The following is a 17271-nucleotide window of genomic DNA, read 5'->3' on the forward strand; positions in this document are numbered from 1 at the left end:
AAAAAAAGAGGAAAAAAAATAAATAAATCTCAAATTCAATAAAAATAAAATATACATAGTTTAAATGTTTAATATAATATGTACATTATACATAACAAAACAAATTAATTAAGAATATTGAAAATTAATAATAATAATATTATGTAGAAATATTGTTACACGAGCAAAAAAAATTATTTTTTAAAAAAGCAAACACGAAAAAAAAAATTATTCGTTAGCTATAATAAAACCCACGATTGAATAAAACAACAACAAAAATGTGTAAATGCGAAACTATGTGTTTTTTTGATGGTTTCGTCATTTTTGTTTTCTTTTTTTTTTAGGATTATTTTTATGCATTCGTTTCGCGAACGTGCTCGGAGAGGAGCTATCCGTTTTTTTGTTTGTTTTTTGTGTTTAAAAATCTTGCAAATTGATTTTTTTTGTTTTTTGTTTCGTTTTTTTTTTTTTAAAGACGTGTGCATGACAAATAATTGTAAATTTCCATATTTTTTGTTTTTATGTTTCTAATTAGTTGGGTTAGAAATTGAAACCACCATGAGGAGCTGACTGATCGGGATTAAAATTGTATTGGTTGTTTTCTGCTGAGGGCGCAACGCGGGCATCTTCTTCTTCATTGCCAAAGTATTGTTCAATGATGTAGAAGGATTTGTGATAGATGTCACGATTTTCATGCGATTGAAGATATTCAATTTTATCAAGACCTGCAAAAATATAAAACTCATTCAATATCGTGTTTTTTTTTTATAAATAGAAAACAAACCTCCACATTCTTCAATCATCATTGCATAGGGATTAGGTCTGGTTGTGATCTTTTGGCCGGCCTTCAATATGTTCTCTAAAGCGTTTAGTGCTACTTGGACGATATCGGAATCGACTACCGTTAGGAAATCACACATTGGCGGAATGCACCCTACATGAACCTTTAAACAAAAAAAAAAAACAAAATTAGAAATGATTTGTTTAAAAATAACCCAAATTCAATTTGCAAAAATTTACCAAATATCTAATTTGTTCAGCTGTACCACTGCTTGTGGCATTTGTTATGGCCCATGCTGCTTCTTTTTTTGTTTTAAAATCTGACGTCTGGAGAATACTCATTAAAATTGGAAATATATTTGCATCAATGACAGCCTGAATTTGTTGACGATTGCCAGCAGCAATATTCGAAATAGTCCAGCAGGCTTCTTTTTTGATGGTTTCGAGTTCAGAGCTCAACAATGCACTTATACAAGGTAATGCGTTGCAATTTAGAATAACTTGCGTTTGAACATCATCGCCAGTTACTATGTTGCCAACAGCTCGTAAAGCTGCAGTTACTACGTTATTTTGGGGATGCCTAGAATAATGGTAAAGATTGTTTTTTCTTGTTATAAATTAAAAAGCAAAACTTACATAAGAAGTTCAACTAAACGACGACAAACACCAGCATCTATGACAGCTTTTATTTTATCATTTGGTCCATCAGATAAGTAACTAATGGCCCAGCAAGTGTCACTGAGAATATCAGCATCGTTGTGATTGAGGAGACGTGCAAGTGTCGGTAGGCCTTTGACAATTTTTAAAAAATCAGCTGGTGGATTCTTTCCTCGACACAAATTCGATAAAGTCCAAACAGCATTTCTAGTCATTGTGAGTCGTTCTTCTTTGCTTAAAACCCTAAAAAAAAACAAAGTTGATTGTTAAACATTTAATTTGGTCATTACATCTGAGCCAAACAACAAGGTAAATGTCTTCTGAAAATTTTCTTAAATTTTGTATACCAATAATTTTTAGTGAGCACCTAGAATCTTTTGCCATGATCTGATCGGTCTTTATCAATGTGAGAAAAATCGACCAAATCTTCACATTTCGACAGATTTAACAAAAAAACAAAGAATATCAAATTGCTTTACGCCATCTCTTATCAATTTAGAAGTCGCTTATGATGTTACTTTGAATTGAATCGGGACTACTTGCAACATTCATGCGGTTCCATAACTGTTTGTTAAAAACATATAGACTCCTACCAGAAGCCTCTATTATTTTTTTCCATTTTGTGTTAGTAAAATATTTTTGACAAAGAAAACAAATTTCTGCTTTAAAAAGCAGCAATGGAATTCATGTTTCTGAAATTCTTGACATCACTAAGGAAATAAATTGGGATGCAACCAACCCTTTAAAAAAAATTCATGTCGAAAAAAAGTTATCTCATGTCGAGTTGCTTTCAACCACTTGCAATCGATACTTTTTTTGTTATTTAGGAAAAAGCTAGTGATGTCTTATTAAATCAACTGCAAGTCGACTTCAGATCTAAATTTTTGTTGCTTGCAGTATGACATGAGTTCCAGAAACTTGAAAAGGCTTAATTTACGCTCAAGCTTAATTTTTGCCGATTTTCGGTTGTTTATAAACTTTAAATCTTTGAATTTTTTCACAAAAAACTAACTTTGTGATTTGAATTGAGAGATATAAACAGATCTGTTTATATTTCATTTGTGTTTGGAAATTTGATCGGGAGTTATAGCAGTTTGTTGATATGTTTTATGTTATTGTTATGCGTGGTATTAAATAAAGTTTTGTGTTCTTCCTCCGCGTGTTTTTTGTTGATTTGTTTACAAATGAAATACATATAATCAAAATAAAAAAATAGTGAAATTCAAAACCAAAACAAAATAAAACACAAAAATAAGCAAATAAGATAGTAAAAAAGGTTTGATGAATCAAAAAATATAAGTTTTAGCAAATATAGAAGTGATCTCAATTAAAGGAAAAAAATAATTAAATAAATCTGTTTTTACAATAACTAATTTTTTTCTACAAAAATACAGGGTGTCCCGGGATGAGATAAGAAGATTTTCAGGGATGATTCTTGGGTATATTCTAAGAAAAAAATTGTTCTACAGTAACTCTTTACTCATGTTAATGTTTATAACTCCGTTAATACTTATGATAAAAACTTCATTAATGTCTTGATTTTTAGAAGAAACGCTATTCTTTGTACCTGCATGTTACCTGCAAAATGTTAATATCTTTTATAATTGCTCAGATATTGATTTTTAAATGGAATTATTTTTTTCTTACACATGATAATTTTTGATTTTGGGGCCGATTTTCTTCGATAAATGTGTTACAAGCATAGTATTTTATAAATTTATTCTTATGAAGACAACAATAATGAACAAAAATGTTATTGTATTTGGGAAAACCTGCACCAGGTAAAATCTCTAAAAAATGTGTTTTTTTTTTGCTTTAGTCAAAAATGGGTACGAATTATAAATTTATTTTTGTAGTTTAAGTTTATTTCTGTTTAAGACCTAGTAACAACAATTATTTAAAAAGTTATTCTTGATTTTGTGTGCTTGATATCTATTGACTAAAGCAATGCTTTGATAAGGTGTTTTATGAAAAGAATATTTGGTTGAAAAACATGTTATTACTTAATAAAACATGTGTTGGTCGTGATTTTTGCTAGGTACAAAATTCCTATTTAAATTTGAAGCTGAACTGTGAAAGTTTCAGATTGTTTTTTTTTTTTTTATTTTAAAGCATTTAAAAAGAAAACCAAAAACAAATTTACGATGCACAACACAGCGAAGAACCTGCAAAAGAGGAAAGCACTTCAGTTTATATTAGCAAACATAATGTTATTGAAGTAATGTAAACGTTGCAGATTTAAAAATATTTTGGATCCTTTTTATTAAAAAACATAAGGATACCTTATTTAAAAACAAAACACATTCAAAAATCTACCTGATGGGTAATGGTAAAAAATCTTATCAAACGAAATACATAAAGTAGCTGGTGCTAAAATTTAAGCTTATACAGGGCACTCGTTTAGGCTGGTCCGGTCCTGACTGCGGACGTTTGAGTTTTTTCCTTTCTAGTATTTCACACTTTACTCAAACCTGACAAAGCCATAAGAAATTCGGACTCTTATTCTGCGCATCGAAATACATAAACTCTAGGTGGGTCTAGTTCTTTGTACACGCCACTCTTTGTTTGTCACTAGGAATTCTTGCTCATCTCATTCTACCTACAATTAAAAACCCTTTCCAAAAATGTTAATCTAGACTGGCTGGAAAGTCATAGACTGCGGGGTCCTAATCTATTCTTTCCAAGACAGTCTCATTAAACACGCCTTAAGTGTATTTTAATGTATTAGAGATGGACACCCACAAGTTATTAAACGAAAATGAAAAATTTTTTTGACAATGATATTATATTAATTAACCTGTTGAACGTGAAGAATATTGGTTTTATAATACAAATTCTATATACTATTGAAATAAATTAGTAAGGTAGAAGAATCAGAACTATATTAATTGGACTTGTTAAATTTTTGATTTTGTCAATACGCAAATTTTTTGTTTATTTTGCGGAGCTGAATATAAACAAAATTTGCGTATTGTACATAAATTGGAACTTTCGAACAAAGATCACCTTAAACTTATTACATTACAACCTATCGGCATTTAACTCTTTACTCATCTTACCTAGTTGCCTCTCGAATAAGTAATACCTACTTATTTTGTCAATATATACTTACTGCAATAAAGGTGGAAGTATGCCAGAATTAAGCAAGTGATCCCGGCAAACAGACGAATCACCTGCAATATTGCCAAGTGCCCATACAGCTTGTTCTTGTACATCGTCATGTGGACTAGAAAGTAATTCAATAAATATTGGTACAGCTCCAGCTTCAATAACAATTTTAGTTTGTTGTGATGTTCCTGATGCTATATTTGTTAATGTCCATGCAGCTTCAAACTAAACAAACAAAATCGAAAAAAAATCCAAAAATTATTCAAAAAAACCCTTTCTTCAATTTAAAAATCATGAATATTTTACCTGCAATGAAGCATTTGAGTTATTTTTTAAAAACGTCACAAAACGTGGAACAATACCCTTTTGAATGACTTCCTCAATCGGTGGATTAGGATCTCTCGATAAGAGTTTCCTAAATTTCTGAGTTGTTATCAATTGAACACTCTCATCGTCACTATACAAAGGATCGATCATTTCCTTTTTGATGATTGAGTTTTGTTGCATTTGCATTTCTTCCTCCTACAACAACAAAATATAGTTTTTACTTTCGTTTGCTAAATAATAATGACCTTGTAGAAGAAAGAAAGTTTCTTTCACAACTGACAATACAAAATGACCTTGCTTTAAATGATTTTTTTGAGGCAAGAAGAATTTAGTTAGAATTATTACCTGAATATTGTCACTTTCCATATTAACTGGCACATCGACATTTCTTCGTTTGATCAATTGTTGTTCACGTTTTTGTTTTCGGATTTGGATGCCTTCCTCCTCCCTTCGGCGGCGCATCTCGCTCGAATCCAATCCAACATTTTTATATCGGTGTCTGTGAGTTGTCGACATCTAGAATAATTAATATTCAATTCAATTAGAAGTTAAAACAAAAATTCTATTAATTTTGTTTATTTTAACAAGGACACGAGTGAGCAAGAGTACTTTCACAAGAAATGAGAGATGAGTAGAAAAAAAAAGCGCAGTCAGAAAATCAGCACGACTACTGTCACTTTTATTTTTTTTTTCTACACACACACATGCTCCAGTCTCCAGAGCAACCATCTTGAAAGCGACATCCCACCGTTGAATAGTGCTTCGAACAAAAATTCTCATTTGTGATGTAAAATCGGCATATTTATCAAATCACAGGTAGATAATTTAATAATTTACAACACTATTAATCAATTTTGAATCACTAGATTATTACCTTTTAAATTTTTGTTAAATTTTCACAGAGAATTACAACACGCGAGTGTAAGAACCTGCAAACTAGACTAGGAAATTCTTTCCCTTTCTAAAGTGGAGACTGGAAATTTTTTATAGGCGAGTGTCAAATTTATGTGGAATGTCAGAAATTGAAATGGATGATGATGGTGCACAGAATGTTGAGCTTGAAGAGATGTTGGATACATTGAAGCAACAACATGGAAATGAAATTATCAAAAATGAAGATGATCAGAAAAAGGAAATTATGAATTTATTGCATGATTTTAATAAAATCAAAGATGCAACACAAGTGGTATTGGGTGCATTGGCTAATATCGATGGGGTGACAATTAAGGATATGCATTTGAAATATAATTTACCAATTGATTAAAAATTCAAATTTGAAACAAATTTTTGAAAGGTCTTTTTATTTTATCTCAAGCTTAGATTTACAAAACACTTTTTGTTTGTGATTGTGTTTTCGAACAAACTACTGAGACTGAGTTTTGGTTTGCAGGGTAGTTCGCAATACCATATCAATCACAAGACAAAAACCTTAACTACAATAGCTGCGTTCCTTTGGAAATATTTATCTACTTTTTAGTACTTCAAACTACTTTGATCTACTTTGCTATACTGAAAAAGTAGTTCAAAGCAGCTTTAAGTACTAAAAAGTAGATAAATATTTCCAAAGGAACGCAGCTAATGACCTAAAAAGTGAAAAAGTGGAAAATTATATTTTTCTCTAGAGCTATTTGTTTTTTATAAAAATTGTTTTTAAAACCAAAAAATAAGATTTCTTCTACATCATTATTTTTAATTTTGTGATCGGTAAAACTACACAAAATGTGTTTGAAAGTTTTCACTTTTTGCAAAAAGTGGCCGTTGTAGTTATTATACCTCACAGTACACATAAAAAGGTAATATATATTCCGAACTGACATTGGTCGCCAGATTGTCAAAACATGACACTTTGGCGACCAATGTCAGCTACCGAATTCTTAATTGTTTAAAATACCGACGAAAAACGCACAAAAACCGATAAACCGCGCACACCACTAATTTTTAAACAATTATTTATCATTTTCCGCCATGAAACACGAAGAAAATTTGATATTTTTCAATTTATAATATTTTTAAATGACATTTTATAAATTTAAACAAAAACAAATTTCCTGTTTACTGCGATTGAAATATAAAAATTTAAGGCCGAGCTGACAGATTGGTGCCCATTTTTGACAAACAAATTTTGACAACGTTCGGAACTCGCGCTTCTAGGAATGCTCATCAGTTTACCCTTGAGCCCAACTTTGGACGTACCGTCAAATACAGAGATTCTTTCTTTAGCCGCACCACACGAATGTGGAATATATTACCCGCCTCTGTTTTTCCCTGCCATTTTAATGTCCAGAGCTTTAAAACTAATGTGCATCGGTTTCTCCTTTTAAATCCCTCAATATTTTCCTGAAGCTCGCACTGTGTTTAACATATTAAGGGTATTTAACTCCCTTTAGTGCGCGTTAATTATAAAAAAAAAAAAACCTTATTATGTGTACTGTGATTATACCTAAATTAAAATAAAAAACGAACAAAAAAAAAATAAAATATCAATCTAAGATATATTAAGTGTGAACTTAGCTTTACAAAGAAATTTGTGGAGTTTGGTACATTTATCGGAATTTCACTGGAACATCTGGAAATAGAAACTATTTTGGAGGTTAGAATTTATGTCAAAATCAAAATAAGAACATTTTCCTCCAAAATAATCTTATTTTTTTTTTTTATAATTATTGAAATACAAATTTAAGTAAATTTATATTGCATAAGAACAAACAATGGCAATATCATATTCTTGTAATGACTTCTTAGCATTTCAGGTAATAACTTAATAAAATCATATCAATTTATCAAAAATGAAATGCAATGCAAATAACCTCTCTTGTGTCGGCTTGAAAATAAAAAAATAAATTTAACCTCCCTTAGGAATCACTCAAGAAAATGAGAGATCTTGATGATAAAATCATTTATGCCTTGAACACATCATTGCCAACAGAATCCTTTAAAGGACAAGTTGATTCGGAAAAAACCTGCCACAATTTGTACAGTAAACTTCAAGTGGGTCATCAGCAAAGGGAAGAGGCAATAAAACGGTGCATAATGGTTGCAGCTGAATCGGTGAAGCAATTGAAAGAAGCACGAGAATCAAATCGAGATGATTTCGAAGTTGATAAGAAATTCAAATCTGAGCAAAGAAAGGTATAGAGAGATTTTGTTGATTTTATAAGAATGTTTTAAAAGTTACGTTTTATTTGATTTAATCGTAAACAGTTGCGTGTCCTACAATCGGAACTGAACGTAGAAGACATTGTTAAGGATCGATCGTATAAAGCGTTTAATGAGCGCTGCAGAGCGTTCTTCCAAGCTGGAACATTATAACAAAACTTTGAATTAAGTTAAAAGAGAATTATTGACTTTTAGTTGTTGCTTTGAAATGGTAGCTTCTATTTAGGTTGAAACAAAAAATTTGTTACAATTTTTTTTAAAATAAAGTCTAGAGCCTAATTGGCTTGCATTTGAAAAATTTATTATTATACTTTATTAGCATATAATTAAAATTACATGATAATATAAAAAAGTTTGACGAACCTAGCTGCGGAGACTATTGGTTTTATGGTTATGCATTAATTGGATCAAAATATTAGTAGAAGCTAACAATTTAGCAATAAACTCAATATTTGTACAGATAGGGTATTTTAATATCTCAAAGGAGCTTTTATTCTTAAATAACTTTTGTATGATGGGGGTTGTTAAATAGCATTTTTCTTAGATGTGTATTAAATCCAGAGTTATATTGCAGGAGTCACAAATTGGAGGGTTGCTTTTTGTGAGAAGGTGTTGATGAGAGGCAACAGTATGTCCAAGTCTTAGACGAACGAAGTTAGATATCTTAGATTTAGGTATATCTGTGGGGTAGATAGGTTTTATTCTTTCAGGATTCACTTTTTTATAGTGGTGATGGTAGAGGCTCCAATTATGATTTAAGTTTAATAGGCTTTTCATCTATATTTTATACCTAAGTTTTGTAGTCTCCGAATTAGGTACTGGTTTCCCATTCGAGAAAAATGGAGTAGGTTTTCAATTAGATCTGAGACTCATGATATGAACAAACGAAAATGTACACATTTTTTTATCTCCAGAGTGGTAGGTGCAATCTCTACTAACAAAGCTATACAATCCGATAAGATCTTTCGATTGCATCAATATTTAAATCTTTAGTTCAGTTCAAAAGGCAATTCTAGATAAAGGTTTCCTTATCAGTGGTGAAAATATGAAACGGGGCCCTAAGCCTATTTTGTAATCACGGCCAATCCCTAAAAAAAATTTTCATAACGTAAGTTCTGAGAAAAGATAGTCGGACTTTCACTAAATGACCAAACACTTATGATTTGTTTAGGATTAGTGACTGACAACTTCAAGATGATCTTAAAAATCAGGAAATAGTGTAATAAAAATCGTAAATGAGTTTTACACGCAAAAAGAAAGTAGTCTCATATAATTACATGTTTGAATCTTGTCCCTTAACTTTTTTTCTGACTAAGGGATACTTGACCCAAAACTTATCACTATGATTATGGGCTCTTATATAACTCGCGAATCGCTAGAAAAATTTTACTAATCACAGTTACTGAGCCTTTAATAAGCGATTTAGCGTTTCAAAAATTATATTGTGACACCATTTTCTTTATTTTGATTGTGTTGCGGGCTGATCGTAGTAAGTTTCTAATCGGAATACGATGATATGAGCGTTTCCCAAATCGTTGGACTTGAGTCGAACGTTCGACTCGCGAGGCGTATTAGGGTCCTATATTACACAGCCACACAAAAATAAAAAAGTTCTGACCTGGAGGTGCGACTATATAAATCTAATGTTTTTTTTGTTTAGCTGAAACCAAATCCGAAGTCCATTTCACTCCATCATGTCAGGTTTTCGAGATCAAAAAAGATGTTCGTTTCAGGGTGTCTATGAACAATTTTTGAGGTTATCAAGAAAACCTGACGTGATCGAGTGAAACGGACTTCGGATTCCAGCGATCAAAAAAACATATTCAAATTATAATGCCCACGTGGGGCATTTCTAATTGCCTTATATGGGACATTTTCAAGTGTTCCTGGTATTTCAAATGGCCCACAGATATACTATGTTTATTTTCAAAATAAATAGGTAGATCTACCCAGGGGCGAACGCAAAAAAACATTTCGGGGAGTTGGGTTTAAAAAAATATACTAAGCAATGTTAGTAGTTAGTAAAGCAAATAATAACTTAAAAGTATATACTTACTAAGAAATTTGCGCAAACGTTCGTTTAAATGAGAAAAAAATCCACATACACCACAGTGACCCACCCGACTTGATTTAGATAACCCCTAACAAATGAAGATCTGTGACAATCGTACTATTTTCTTTTTCAAGAATTTCATAAAAAGAAATCATAAGCAACTCCATCCTTTAAAGGGTGGTTTGTTAAAAAATAAAATACCCCACATGGGTCATTTCCAAATACCCCACATGGAGCATTTCAACTGTGTTGTGCTAATTTCTTCTTTACTTCACGTGCGCAAATATTCGAAACGCATTTTGGACTAAAGGTCACAGATACTTTTGAATTGAATTTTGGTCAAAAAACATTAAGCTCTTAATTTTCAGTACATATCTTGAGATGGAGCTTTAAGCCTTAACTACATTGGCTCAAAAAGTGAAAAAGTAAAAATTTTCAAACGCATTTTAGTATACCTAGTTTTTCGGGCTGTAAAATTAAAACAAATGATGCAGAAAGCTTATTTTTTGCTCTTAAAAATAATTTGTATACGCTTTTTCACAAAACAATTGCGCTAGCCAGAAAAAAAATATTTTCACTTTTGTACTTTTCAAAAAAGTGGTGTATGTAGTTAAGCCTTTACAATGACCTAAAAAGTGAAAAAGCGGGAATTTTACAAAAGTAATTTTTTTTAATTTCTTTCTAGCGCTAAAAAAATAAGCTTTCTGCATCATTATTTTTAAATTTGTGGTCGGAGAACTGTCACAAAATGAGTTTGAAAATTTTCACTTTTTGACTTTTTGCAAAAAGTGGCCGTTGCAGTTATACCTTTATAAAAGCCTAGTACGCTGCTGATGCGAAACAAAAAAAATTGGAAGTCTCCACAGCCAACAGCGGACATGGTAACGAAAAAATACCGTCGGGTATTACAGCAAGGTAAAAATACAAATCAAAAAATTCAAGAAAAAACATCAGAAAATAAGTTTTAAAGCAAAAATAAAACAAAATTAATTTCGTTAACGAAATTTTGTATGGAAAATTTCTTTTCGCTTCAGCAGCGTACTAAGCTTGAAAACCGAAAAGCAAAACGAAATTTTTCGTTCATGATTTCGTTTCGCATCAGCAGAGTACTAGGCTTTAGGCTCATTCTTTTTGCATTGGAAGTCAGTAAAAAATATAATTTTGTTACATTTATGAACGCGGTCTTCCAATTTCCAACAGCTGATAAAAGTCTCCACTTATACGTGCTATCTGTGGCGTATGTCAAAAAAGTAGATCATCGCACTTCCTATAAAAAAATCAGAGAAACCAAAAAAAACAGAAGGAACGAAATTAAAGTAAAATATACCGCCGAAAAAAGTTGTATAATAATTTATCATTTTTTAAATTTTTTTCTTTCAATATTATTATAGCTGATACAAATAACAAATATACAATTCAGTCGTGAGTTTCATTTAAATTAAATTATCCGACAAGGTATTTGCATTTTGGTATTATTTTGCAGATGATTGGAAGAAGTATCATAAATCTTTCAAGAACTCGAGGATTTCTCTTCCAAAGATATTTTTCATTGAATACAATTCGATCACAACAACAAAAGAATCATACTCCTGATAAACTAGAAAGGCGATTCCTTGTCTGGACTGGCAAATACAAGTCACTTGAAGAGGTTCCTGGTCATGTGAGGTAAGATTAAAAGCAATTTGACCTACCAAGAGTAGTTGGCCATCGATTGTAGCATCCATAATTTATTTGATTGTGAAATACTTTTTGTTGGTTATTTTCTATTTATTAGCTGGTAAAGTCGATTTTTGATGAAACAGATGATGGATAAGAAAACATTCTAAAAATGCATGTCAGATATAAATAGATTGAAGGGCACCAATGCGTCTGTTTTCGTTTAACTTTAGATTTGTTTGGATTTGAATGAACTTTTTTTGTTGATGTTCATGGCTTTGACGACACAAAATTTAGAATTAAATTATTATTAGTAATTTGTTCCTTGAAGTTATGTTGTACTTATAATGGCACTGTCGACAATGTATCAGGCAATCTATAATCTTTTGAATTCATCTATTTGAAAAGCTAGTTTTTTTTTTTTATAGGTAGTCGACTATCATATTTAATGCCAAGTAGGTAGGTACCTATTATGGAATTTGATAAGATAAAAGACTTGGTATCAATTCTTAATTCCGGTGGAACTTATCTCGATTCAATTGGAAAACATTTTTTCATTTTTACCGCACTTTGCTACTTTCCGCAATTGATTCCGGTTTGATTAAATTTTTTGTTCCACAAGATATAGTTTTTAAAATATCTTATCTATTTTATATGAGCTCATATCAATACTGCTGTACTAAACAAAAAGGGCGCATGAGCCAATAATCCAAAATTGAGTTAAAGGCATATTTGACATCCTGAAACAATTCCTCATTTCACTAAAAACAGCGCATTTCAATTCCAAATGGCTCAAAATAGTCAATGAAGATGAGCACAACGCTATTACTCTGCTGTATTCCTCAATAGAAAAATGCATTTATTACTTACTCTAAAAATAAAAAAAAATTAGATACGCATTTGGGAAGCTTGAACAATATATAATTACTGTGTAAACTGAAAATTATAATTTTCCTACTACAAGTTGCTTAAAATCATTTTTGAAATTGAGCTCATTTACAATTCTCAACCTTTTCCCTTATCAGTAAAATGCATTTATCTCCAAACTACAAAAATGGATATGCGCCCTTTTTGCTTAGCAAGGCAGAATACCAATAACACTGGTCAACAAGGTTTTTGCCACAACAACCGAAATATACTTTTCTAGTAGTTTTTGATGTGCTGAGCCAAAATGACGTTTTTTAGCATTTTATAACGGTAATATTTCAAAAACGGAGGCCAATCAAATTTTTCTGACTTCAGATTCGGATTCAGCACCCCAAAAAATACTAGAAAAGTATATTTTGGTTCTTGTGGCAAAAAAAAAGTCAAATTTTGTTGACCAGTGTAATTAAACTAGAGCCCACATCTATTTTTGTATTTGAGTGATAGCATAAAATTATTGTTATTTTTGGAAAAGGTCTTAATTGTTTGTGCAATTCTTACAGTCGCTAGTTAGGGCAATTGGAATTAGATAAAAGATAAAGATAAAATGAGTCTGGATTTGCAAAAGCAACTGGCTTCAATTCTGTGAATTGGCAGGTAAGGAAAATTGAAATCAACACAAATTATGCCTTAAGCCAACCTAGTTCCTCTTGCAAGAATGATGTTTTGAGCTTCTAACTACCTTCTTAGATGTAGAAGGGGCATTAAACATTGTTTTAACCGAGTAAATTTTCGAGTTCTAAGCAATCATATTCAATTCTAAAAAAATTGATATACAAAAAAATGATTTTTAAATATTAAGTGTCATCGCTAGTAATTCAGAAAAATAATTTAACTTTACCGCTGCCGGTTTTCTTAGATACCATACAATCCTTCGATTACGACAAACTTATGTTTTTATGTTACATTAATAAAAATAATAAACAATATGTTAATTACGCATTTTGACTACGAAATACAAATTTAGCATGAGCAAGAATTATGGAAACACCTATTTGTCAGATATCTAAGGATGGAAATAAGATATCGACATAAATTAAATGCAGTTACAAAGGCTAGTATTTTATCAAAAATTTAAATTATTAGCGAAGTTTTGTGTAGTGTAGTGTAGTATTAGAAATGCAATTTCTGTTGAAATGGGTCAGGGTATGTCAAAGTAACGTTTTCTTAAATCCCCCGTAAACGACGTCATTAATACAGAAACGTTCTCAGTTTGGGTCCTTCATAGCTTTAAAGTTTCTAATAGGTTCTAATAAATATAGCAAATACTTACAAATTGTAAAATAAAGTTGTTGTAGGCGGGGTTTTATACAATTTAAAGAATCTGAATTTTTGCGAAAATGTGCATTTTTCGAAGGCCCCCGATTTCGATTTTTCCATTGACCACTCAAAAAAGGGGATAGGATTTGGTGCCAGAGTTATGAGCAGTACGTAGTGAATTGAAAAAGATTAAGTCAATTTAGATGAGTTATAAAAACTCATTCTTCAGAGGCTTCCCGATTTTTGTTTTCCATTGTCGAATGAAAAAAAAAGTATCAGAATATGTTCTGCAGACCACAACGCATAAATCATGAGTTTCACGCAGTGATCTGAAAGAAAAGTCTAAAAACGCTCCACTCTAATGCACAAGTGCTGCAGAGGAAGTAGGCTTTAAAAAGCGGCAAGCGACTAGTATTCCGGGGCTCGTGTTGTATTTTCTTGGTTCTTTTTGGGTTGAGCTTTAGTACTCCTGCTGTAATGCGACATTAGGATTACAGCTCTAATATTTTATACATTGTGAACCGTATGTAAATGGTAGGCGAACAACTGACGCTTTCCGTTAACTATTTTTTGATTACAGAAATTGGTACAATTTTCCCGTCAGTTAAACCTATTAAGTATGTCGTCATTGAAAAATTTGTATGAACTTTCCGCATTTGAGAATCTCTATTAAATTCGAATAAAAGTTCGAATTCAGACTGTATTTAATTATGATGATGAGTCAGAAATCGCCTGGTCCAATGTATTTTTTTTAGTTTTTCAATCCCATATAACTTTTTCGATCCCATTCGTTTTTGTTTTCAAATAATGCGTTATTCCGTTGAAACTTGTAAAATAAAACTAAATTATTAATTTCTTGTATTCTCATCCATAAAATGTTTTTTTTTTTTTTGTATACATTTTTAGTTTCGATGAAATGGAACGTTGTCGTAATCGCATTCGTATTCGTTTGGCCAATATTATGATGGCACTTACAGTTGTCGGATGTATCATTATGATTATCAGTGGCAAACAAGCTGCTAAACGTGGTGAATCCGTTGCGAAAATGAACTTGGATTGGCATAAAGAGTACAACAAACAAGCAGCTGCCAAAGAAGAAGGTTCCAAGTGAAACCAACAACTCGAACAGAAGTTTTACCATTGATATAATAGGAAATGTTGAAAGCTAAAAAGTGATTTTGGGAACGATCTTTATTATTAATTATAATTTTATTCAATGAATTAGCTTTTTACCTCAAAAGCCAAGTTGTTAAAAAATCTTGTAAATGTTATCCATTTCAACTCAATAACTATTGTATATTTTGTTTGCTGCTACAAATAGATTTATTTTATCATATTTTCTTTGTATTTTTCTGTTTAAAATCATTTTGTGCCAGGAAGATTTAGAAAGCTTAACGTTGCAATCAAAAAAAGTCGTTACATGTCTTCTAGCAAGCGGATTTTTAAAAGCTCCATGATGTGAGTGAAGAGAGTGATATCTGATGCAGTTAAAAAAATTGAAGGCATTTCCGTGTAGCTTGAGGTTGCAAAAATGATGTTTGAAGTCATTTATGCAGTTCGATGAGAAATATGTACATATCTGTTCAATTTAATATTTCTGGAACTTTCTGAAAAGAAAATATTTAAAATCTTAGTAAAAAATTGTATCTACCGAATGCGGAACTGAGCAAGCCAAACCGAAAAGGCAAAAAAATACTACTTAGAAACAATTTGCGTTGCGTTCAAACTAACGACTTCTGCAATAAAGAATCCAATGTGCTAAATCATATCAACCATCAATTGGCTCAGAACGTTCGTGAAAAGCGTTTTCAGTTATCCTGGGTTTTTACCTAAAACAAAATATGTACAAAATAGAGATCCATTGGATTATACATATGTAGATTAGATACATACCAATTCCAGCAATCATCTAAGCTATTATGAGACTACTCTACTCCCTTTTGAAGTGATCATTTTGGAATCATTAGCAGTGTTTTTATCTGTATCCGCAGTTGGTGTTTACATTTTTGACGAGATGTATAAGTTAACGTTTTCCTTTCTCTTGGTGGGTGCATATGAATTTTTCTTCAGTGTTGATATTTGGGGAATGCTATTGCGGATAGATTTGGAAAAAAAGCCTATTGATTAAATAACCTTTTGGCTTTTATTTGTTATAAATTCTTTGCCGCCGAGTACAAAGGCGTTAAGTCATAAATGATAGTTTGCCAGAAAATGCGATTGAAGCTGAATCGATGAATTTTTGAGCATTGATTCTCTTATTTTTATAGGAAAGAGTATCTCTTTATTTATGTTTTTGATACAAGCTAAAAGAGAAAAAAGAGCTTATTCTTATTTTATCAAAACCCGAAAAGTGCAATTTTATGACATAACCCCTTTGTACCCGGCGGCAAAGAATTGTCGTTTCGCGTTAAACAGAAGCGCTTTGGTCTTAGGTCTCTAGTTTTAATTTTTTTCAAATTTTTTAAATTCATTTAGCAAAACGTTGGTAAGAAAAATGCCATTTAACTTGATATATTTTATTTTTTATAAATTTAAACGCTGGCCCTATTTTAAAAATCCACCTTTTGTTGCGATCATTGGTTGCTGAGGTAACGATCCTTTGATTAAAGCTGAATAAATAAGTTATCCTGTGACAGGATTCCTGTGCATTATACCCAACCGAATTATATGTATTTCTTTCCTACTTTCACATCAAATGAGGAGATACGACTTTGATTCAAACGGCATTTTATTTTTGAGAAACCAGAGGAAAAGACCGTTTTGTTTGTTGCGTTCACTCTGGCGTATGTGTAACATGTTTTTAAAAACACTTATTTGCCTAATAAGCATTTGTGGCACAATGTTAATTTTTTAATTAACTTAGAGTTCGGAAGGGTTAACTTTTTATAAATGTATCTTTTTTCCACCATCTACTGTTGTATAACCCCTAAAGCAAAAACTGTAACATACGCCAGTTTTTAGGAAAATAAATTTTTTTTTTCATATTATCTTTTTTTTTTTTAATTCTGCACATTTAAATAAAATGAATTTAACAGTTTCACTTATTTATAAATTCAACTTTGTATAGAATATGTATAAAATATTCAAACCCAGCCCTAAAATTGTAACGTACAAAAAAAATTCAACCAACCAGTTAAACTGGCATACCAAAAGAAATATCTATATAAATATGCCTCCAACAAATCTATTTTAAGCTCCAATTTCTCAATGTGCAATATTTCTGCAAAGTCAAATGCTTTTAGATATACATATCTACCTATTTATAAATGTACATATGTACGCTCTTACTTGTATCTACATTAATATACAAACTCATATATATGTAAGGCAAAAATCATTAAAAAAAAGTTAAAAAAATAAAACAAGTTTTC

The 17271-nt window shown here is 31.2% G+C and overlaps 4 protein-coding genes across 5 annotated transcripts; 3 read left to right on the forward strand and 1 right to left on the reverse strand.

The window, feature by feature from the left end:
- Positions 1 to 56: 56 nt before the first annotated feature.
- Positions 57 to 5835, reverse strand: LOC129910550 (importin subunit alpha-7). The gene is made up of 8 exons (XM_055987977.1): positions 5726 to 5835; positions 5197 to 5367; positions 4831 to 5046; positions 4529 to 4749; positions 1396 to 1659; positions 1000 to 1339; positions 764 to 923; positions 57 to 704 (listed from the first exon to the last, which is right to left on the reverse strand). The coding sequence occupies exons 2-8, from the start codon at positions 5365 to 5367 to the stop codon at positions 520 to 522; spliced, it is 1557 nt and encodes a 518-aa protein (XP_055843952.1). The 5' UTR covers positions 5726 to 5835; the 3' UTR covers positions 57 to 519.
- A 28-nt stretch (positions 5836 to 5863) lies between these two features.
- Positions 5864 to 6144, forward strand: LOC129910552 (DNA repair protein SWI5 homolog). Its single transcript, XM_055987978.1, has one exon. It carries the CDS (start codon positions 5864 to 5866, stop codon positions 6113 to 6115), a length of 252 nt encoding a protein of 83 aa, XP_055843953.1. The 3' UTR covers positions 6116 to 6144.
- A 1297-nt stretch (positions 6145 to 7441) lies between these two features.
- On the forward strand, positions 7442 to 8305 carry LOC129910577 (protein MIX23). Its single transcript, XM_055988003.1, has 3 exons — positions 7442 to 7601; positions 7708 to 7980; positions 8053 to 8305. Exons 1-3 carry the CDS (start codon positions 7560 to 7562, stop codon positions 8158 to 8160), a joined length of 423 nt encoding a protein of 140 aa, XP_055843978.1. The 5' UTR covers positions 7442 to 7559; the 3' UTR covers positions 8161 to 8305.
- A 2973-nt stretch (positions 8306 to 11278) lies between these two features.
- On the forward strand, positions 11279 to 15236 carry LOC129911632 (UPF0389 protein CG9231). Of its 2 annotated transcripts, XM_055989489.1 has the most exons (4): positions 11279 to 11376; positions 11452 to 11482; positions 11544 to 11725; positions 14807 to 15236. In XM_055989489.1, exons 3-4 carry the CDS (start codon positions 11544 to 11546, stop codon positions 15009 to 15011), a joined length of 387 nt encoding a protein of 128 aa, XP_055845464.1. In that variant the 5' UTR covers positions 11279 to 11376; positions 11452 to 11482; the 3' UTR covers positions 15012 to 15236. The 2 variants fall into 2 exon arrangements, with proteins under 2 accessions (XP_055845464.1, XP_055845463.1); XM_055989488.1 differs by having other exon boundaries at positions 11325 to 11482.
- The last annotated feature ends 2035 nt before the right edge of the window (positions 15237 to 17271 follow it).

Source organism: Episyrphus balteatus, chromosome 2 (genome assembly GCF_945859705.1).
Source record: "Episyrphus balteatus chromosome 2, idEpiBalt1.1, whole genome shotgun sequence".
NCBI lineage: Eukaryota > Metazoa > Arthropoda > Insecta > Diptera > Syrphidae > Episyrphus > Episyrphus balteatus.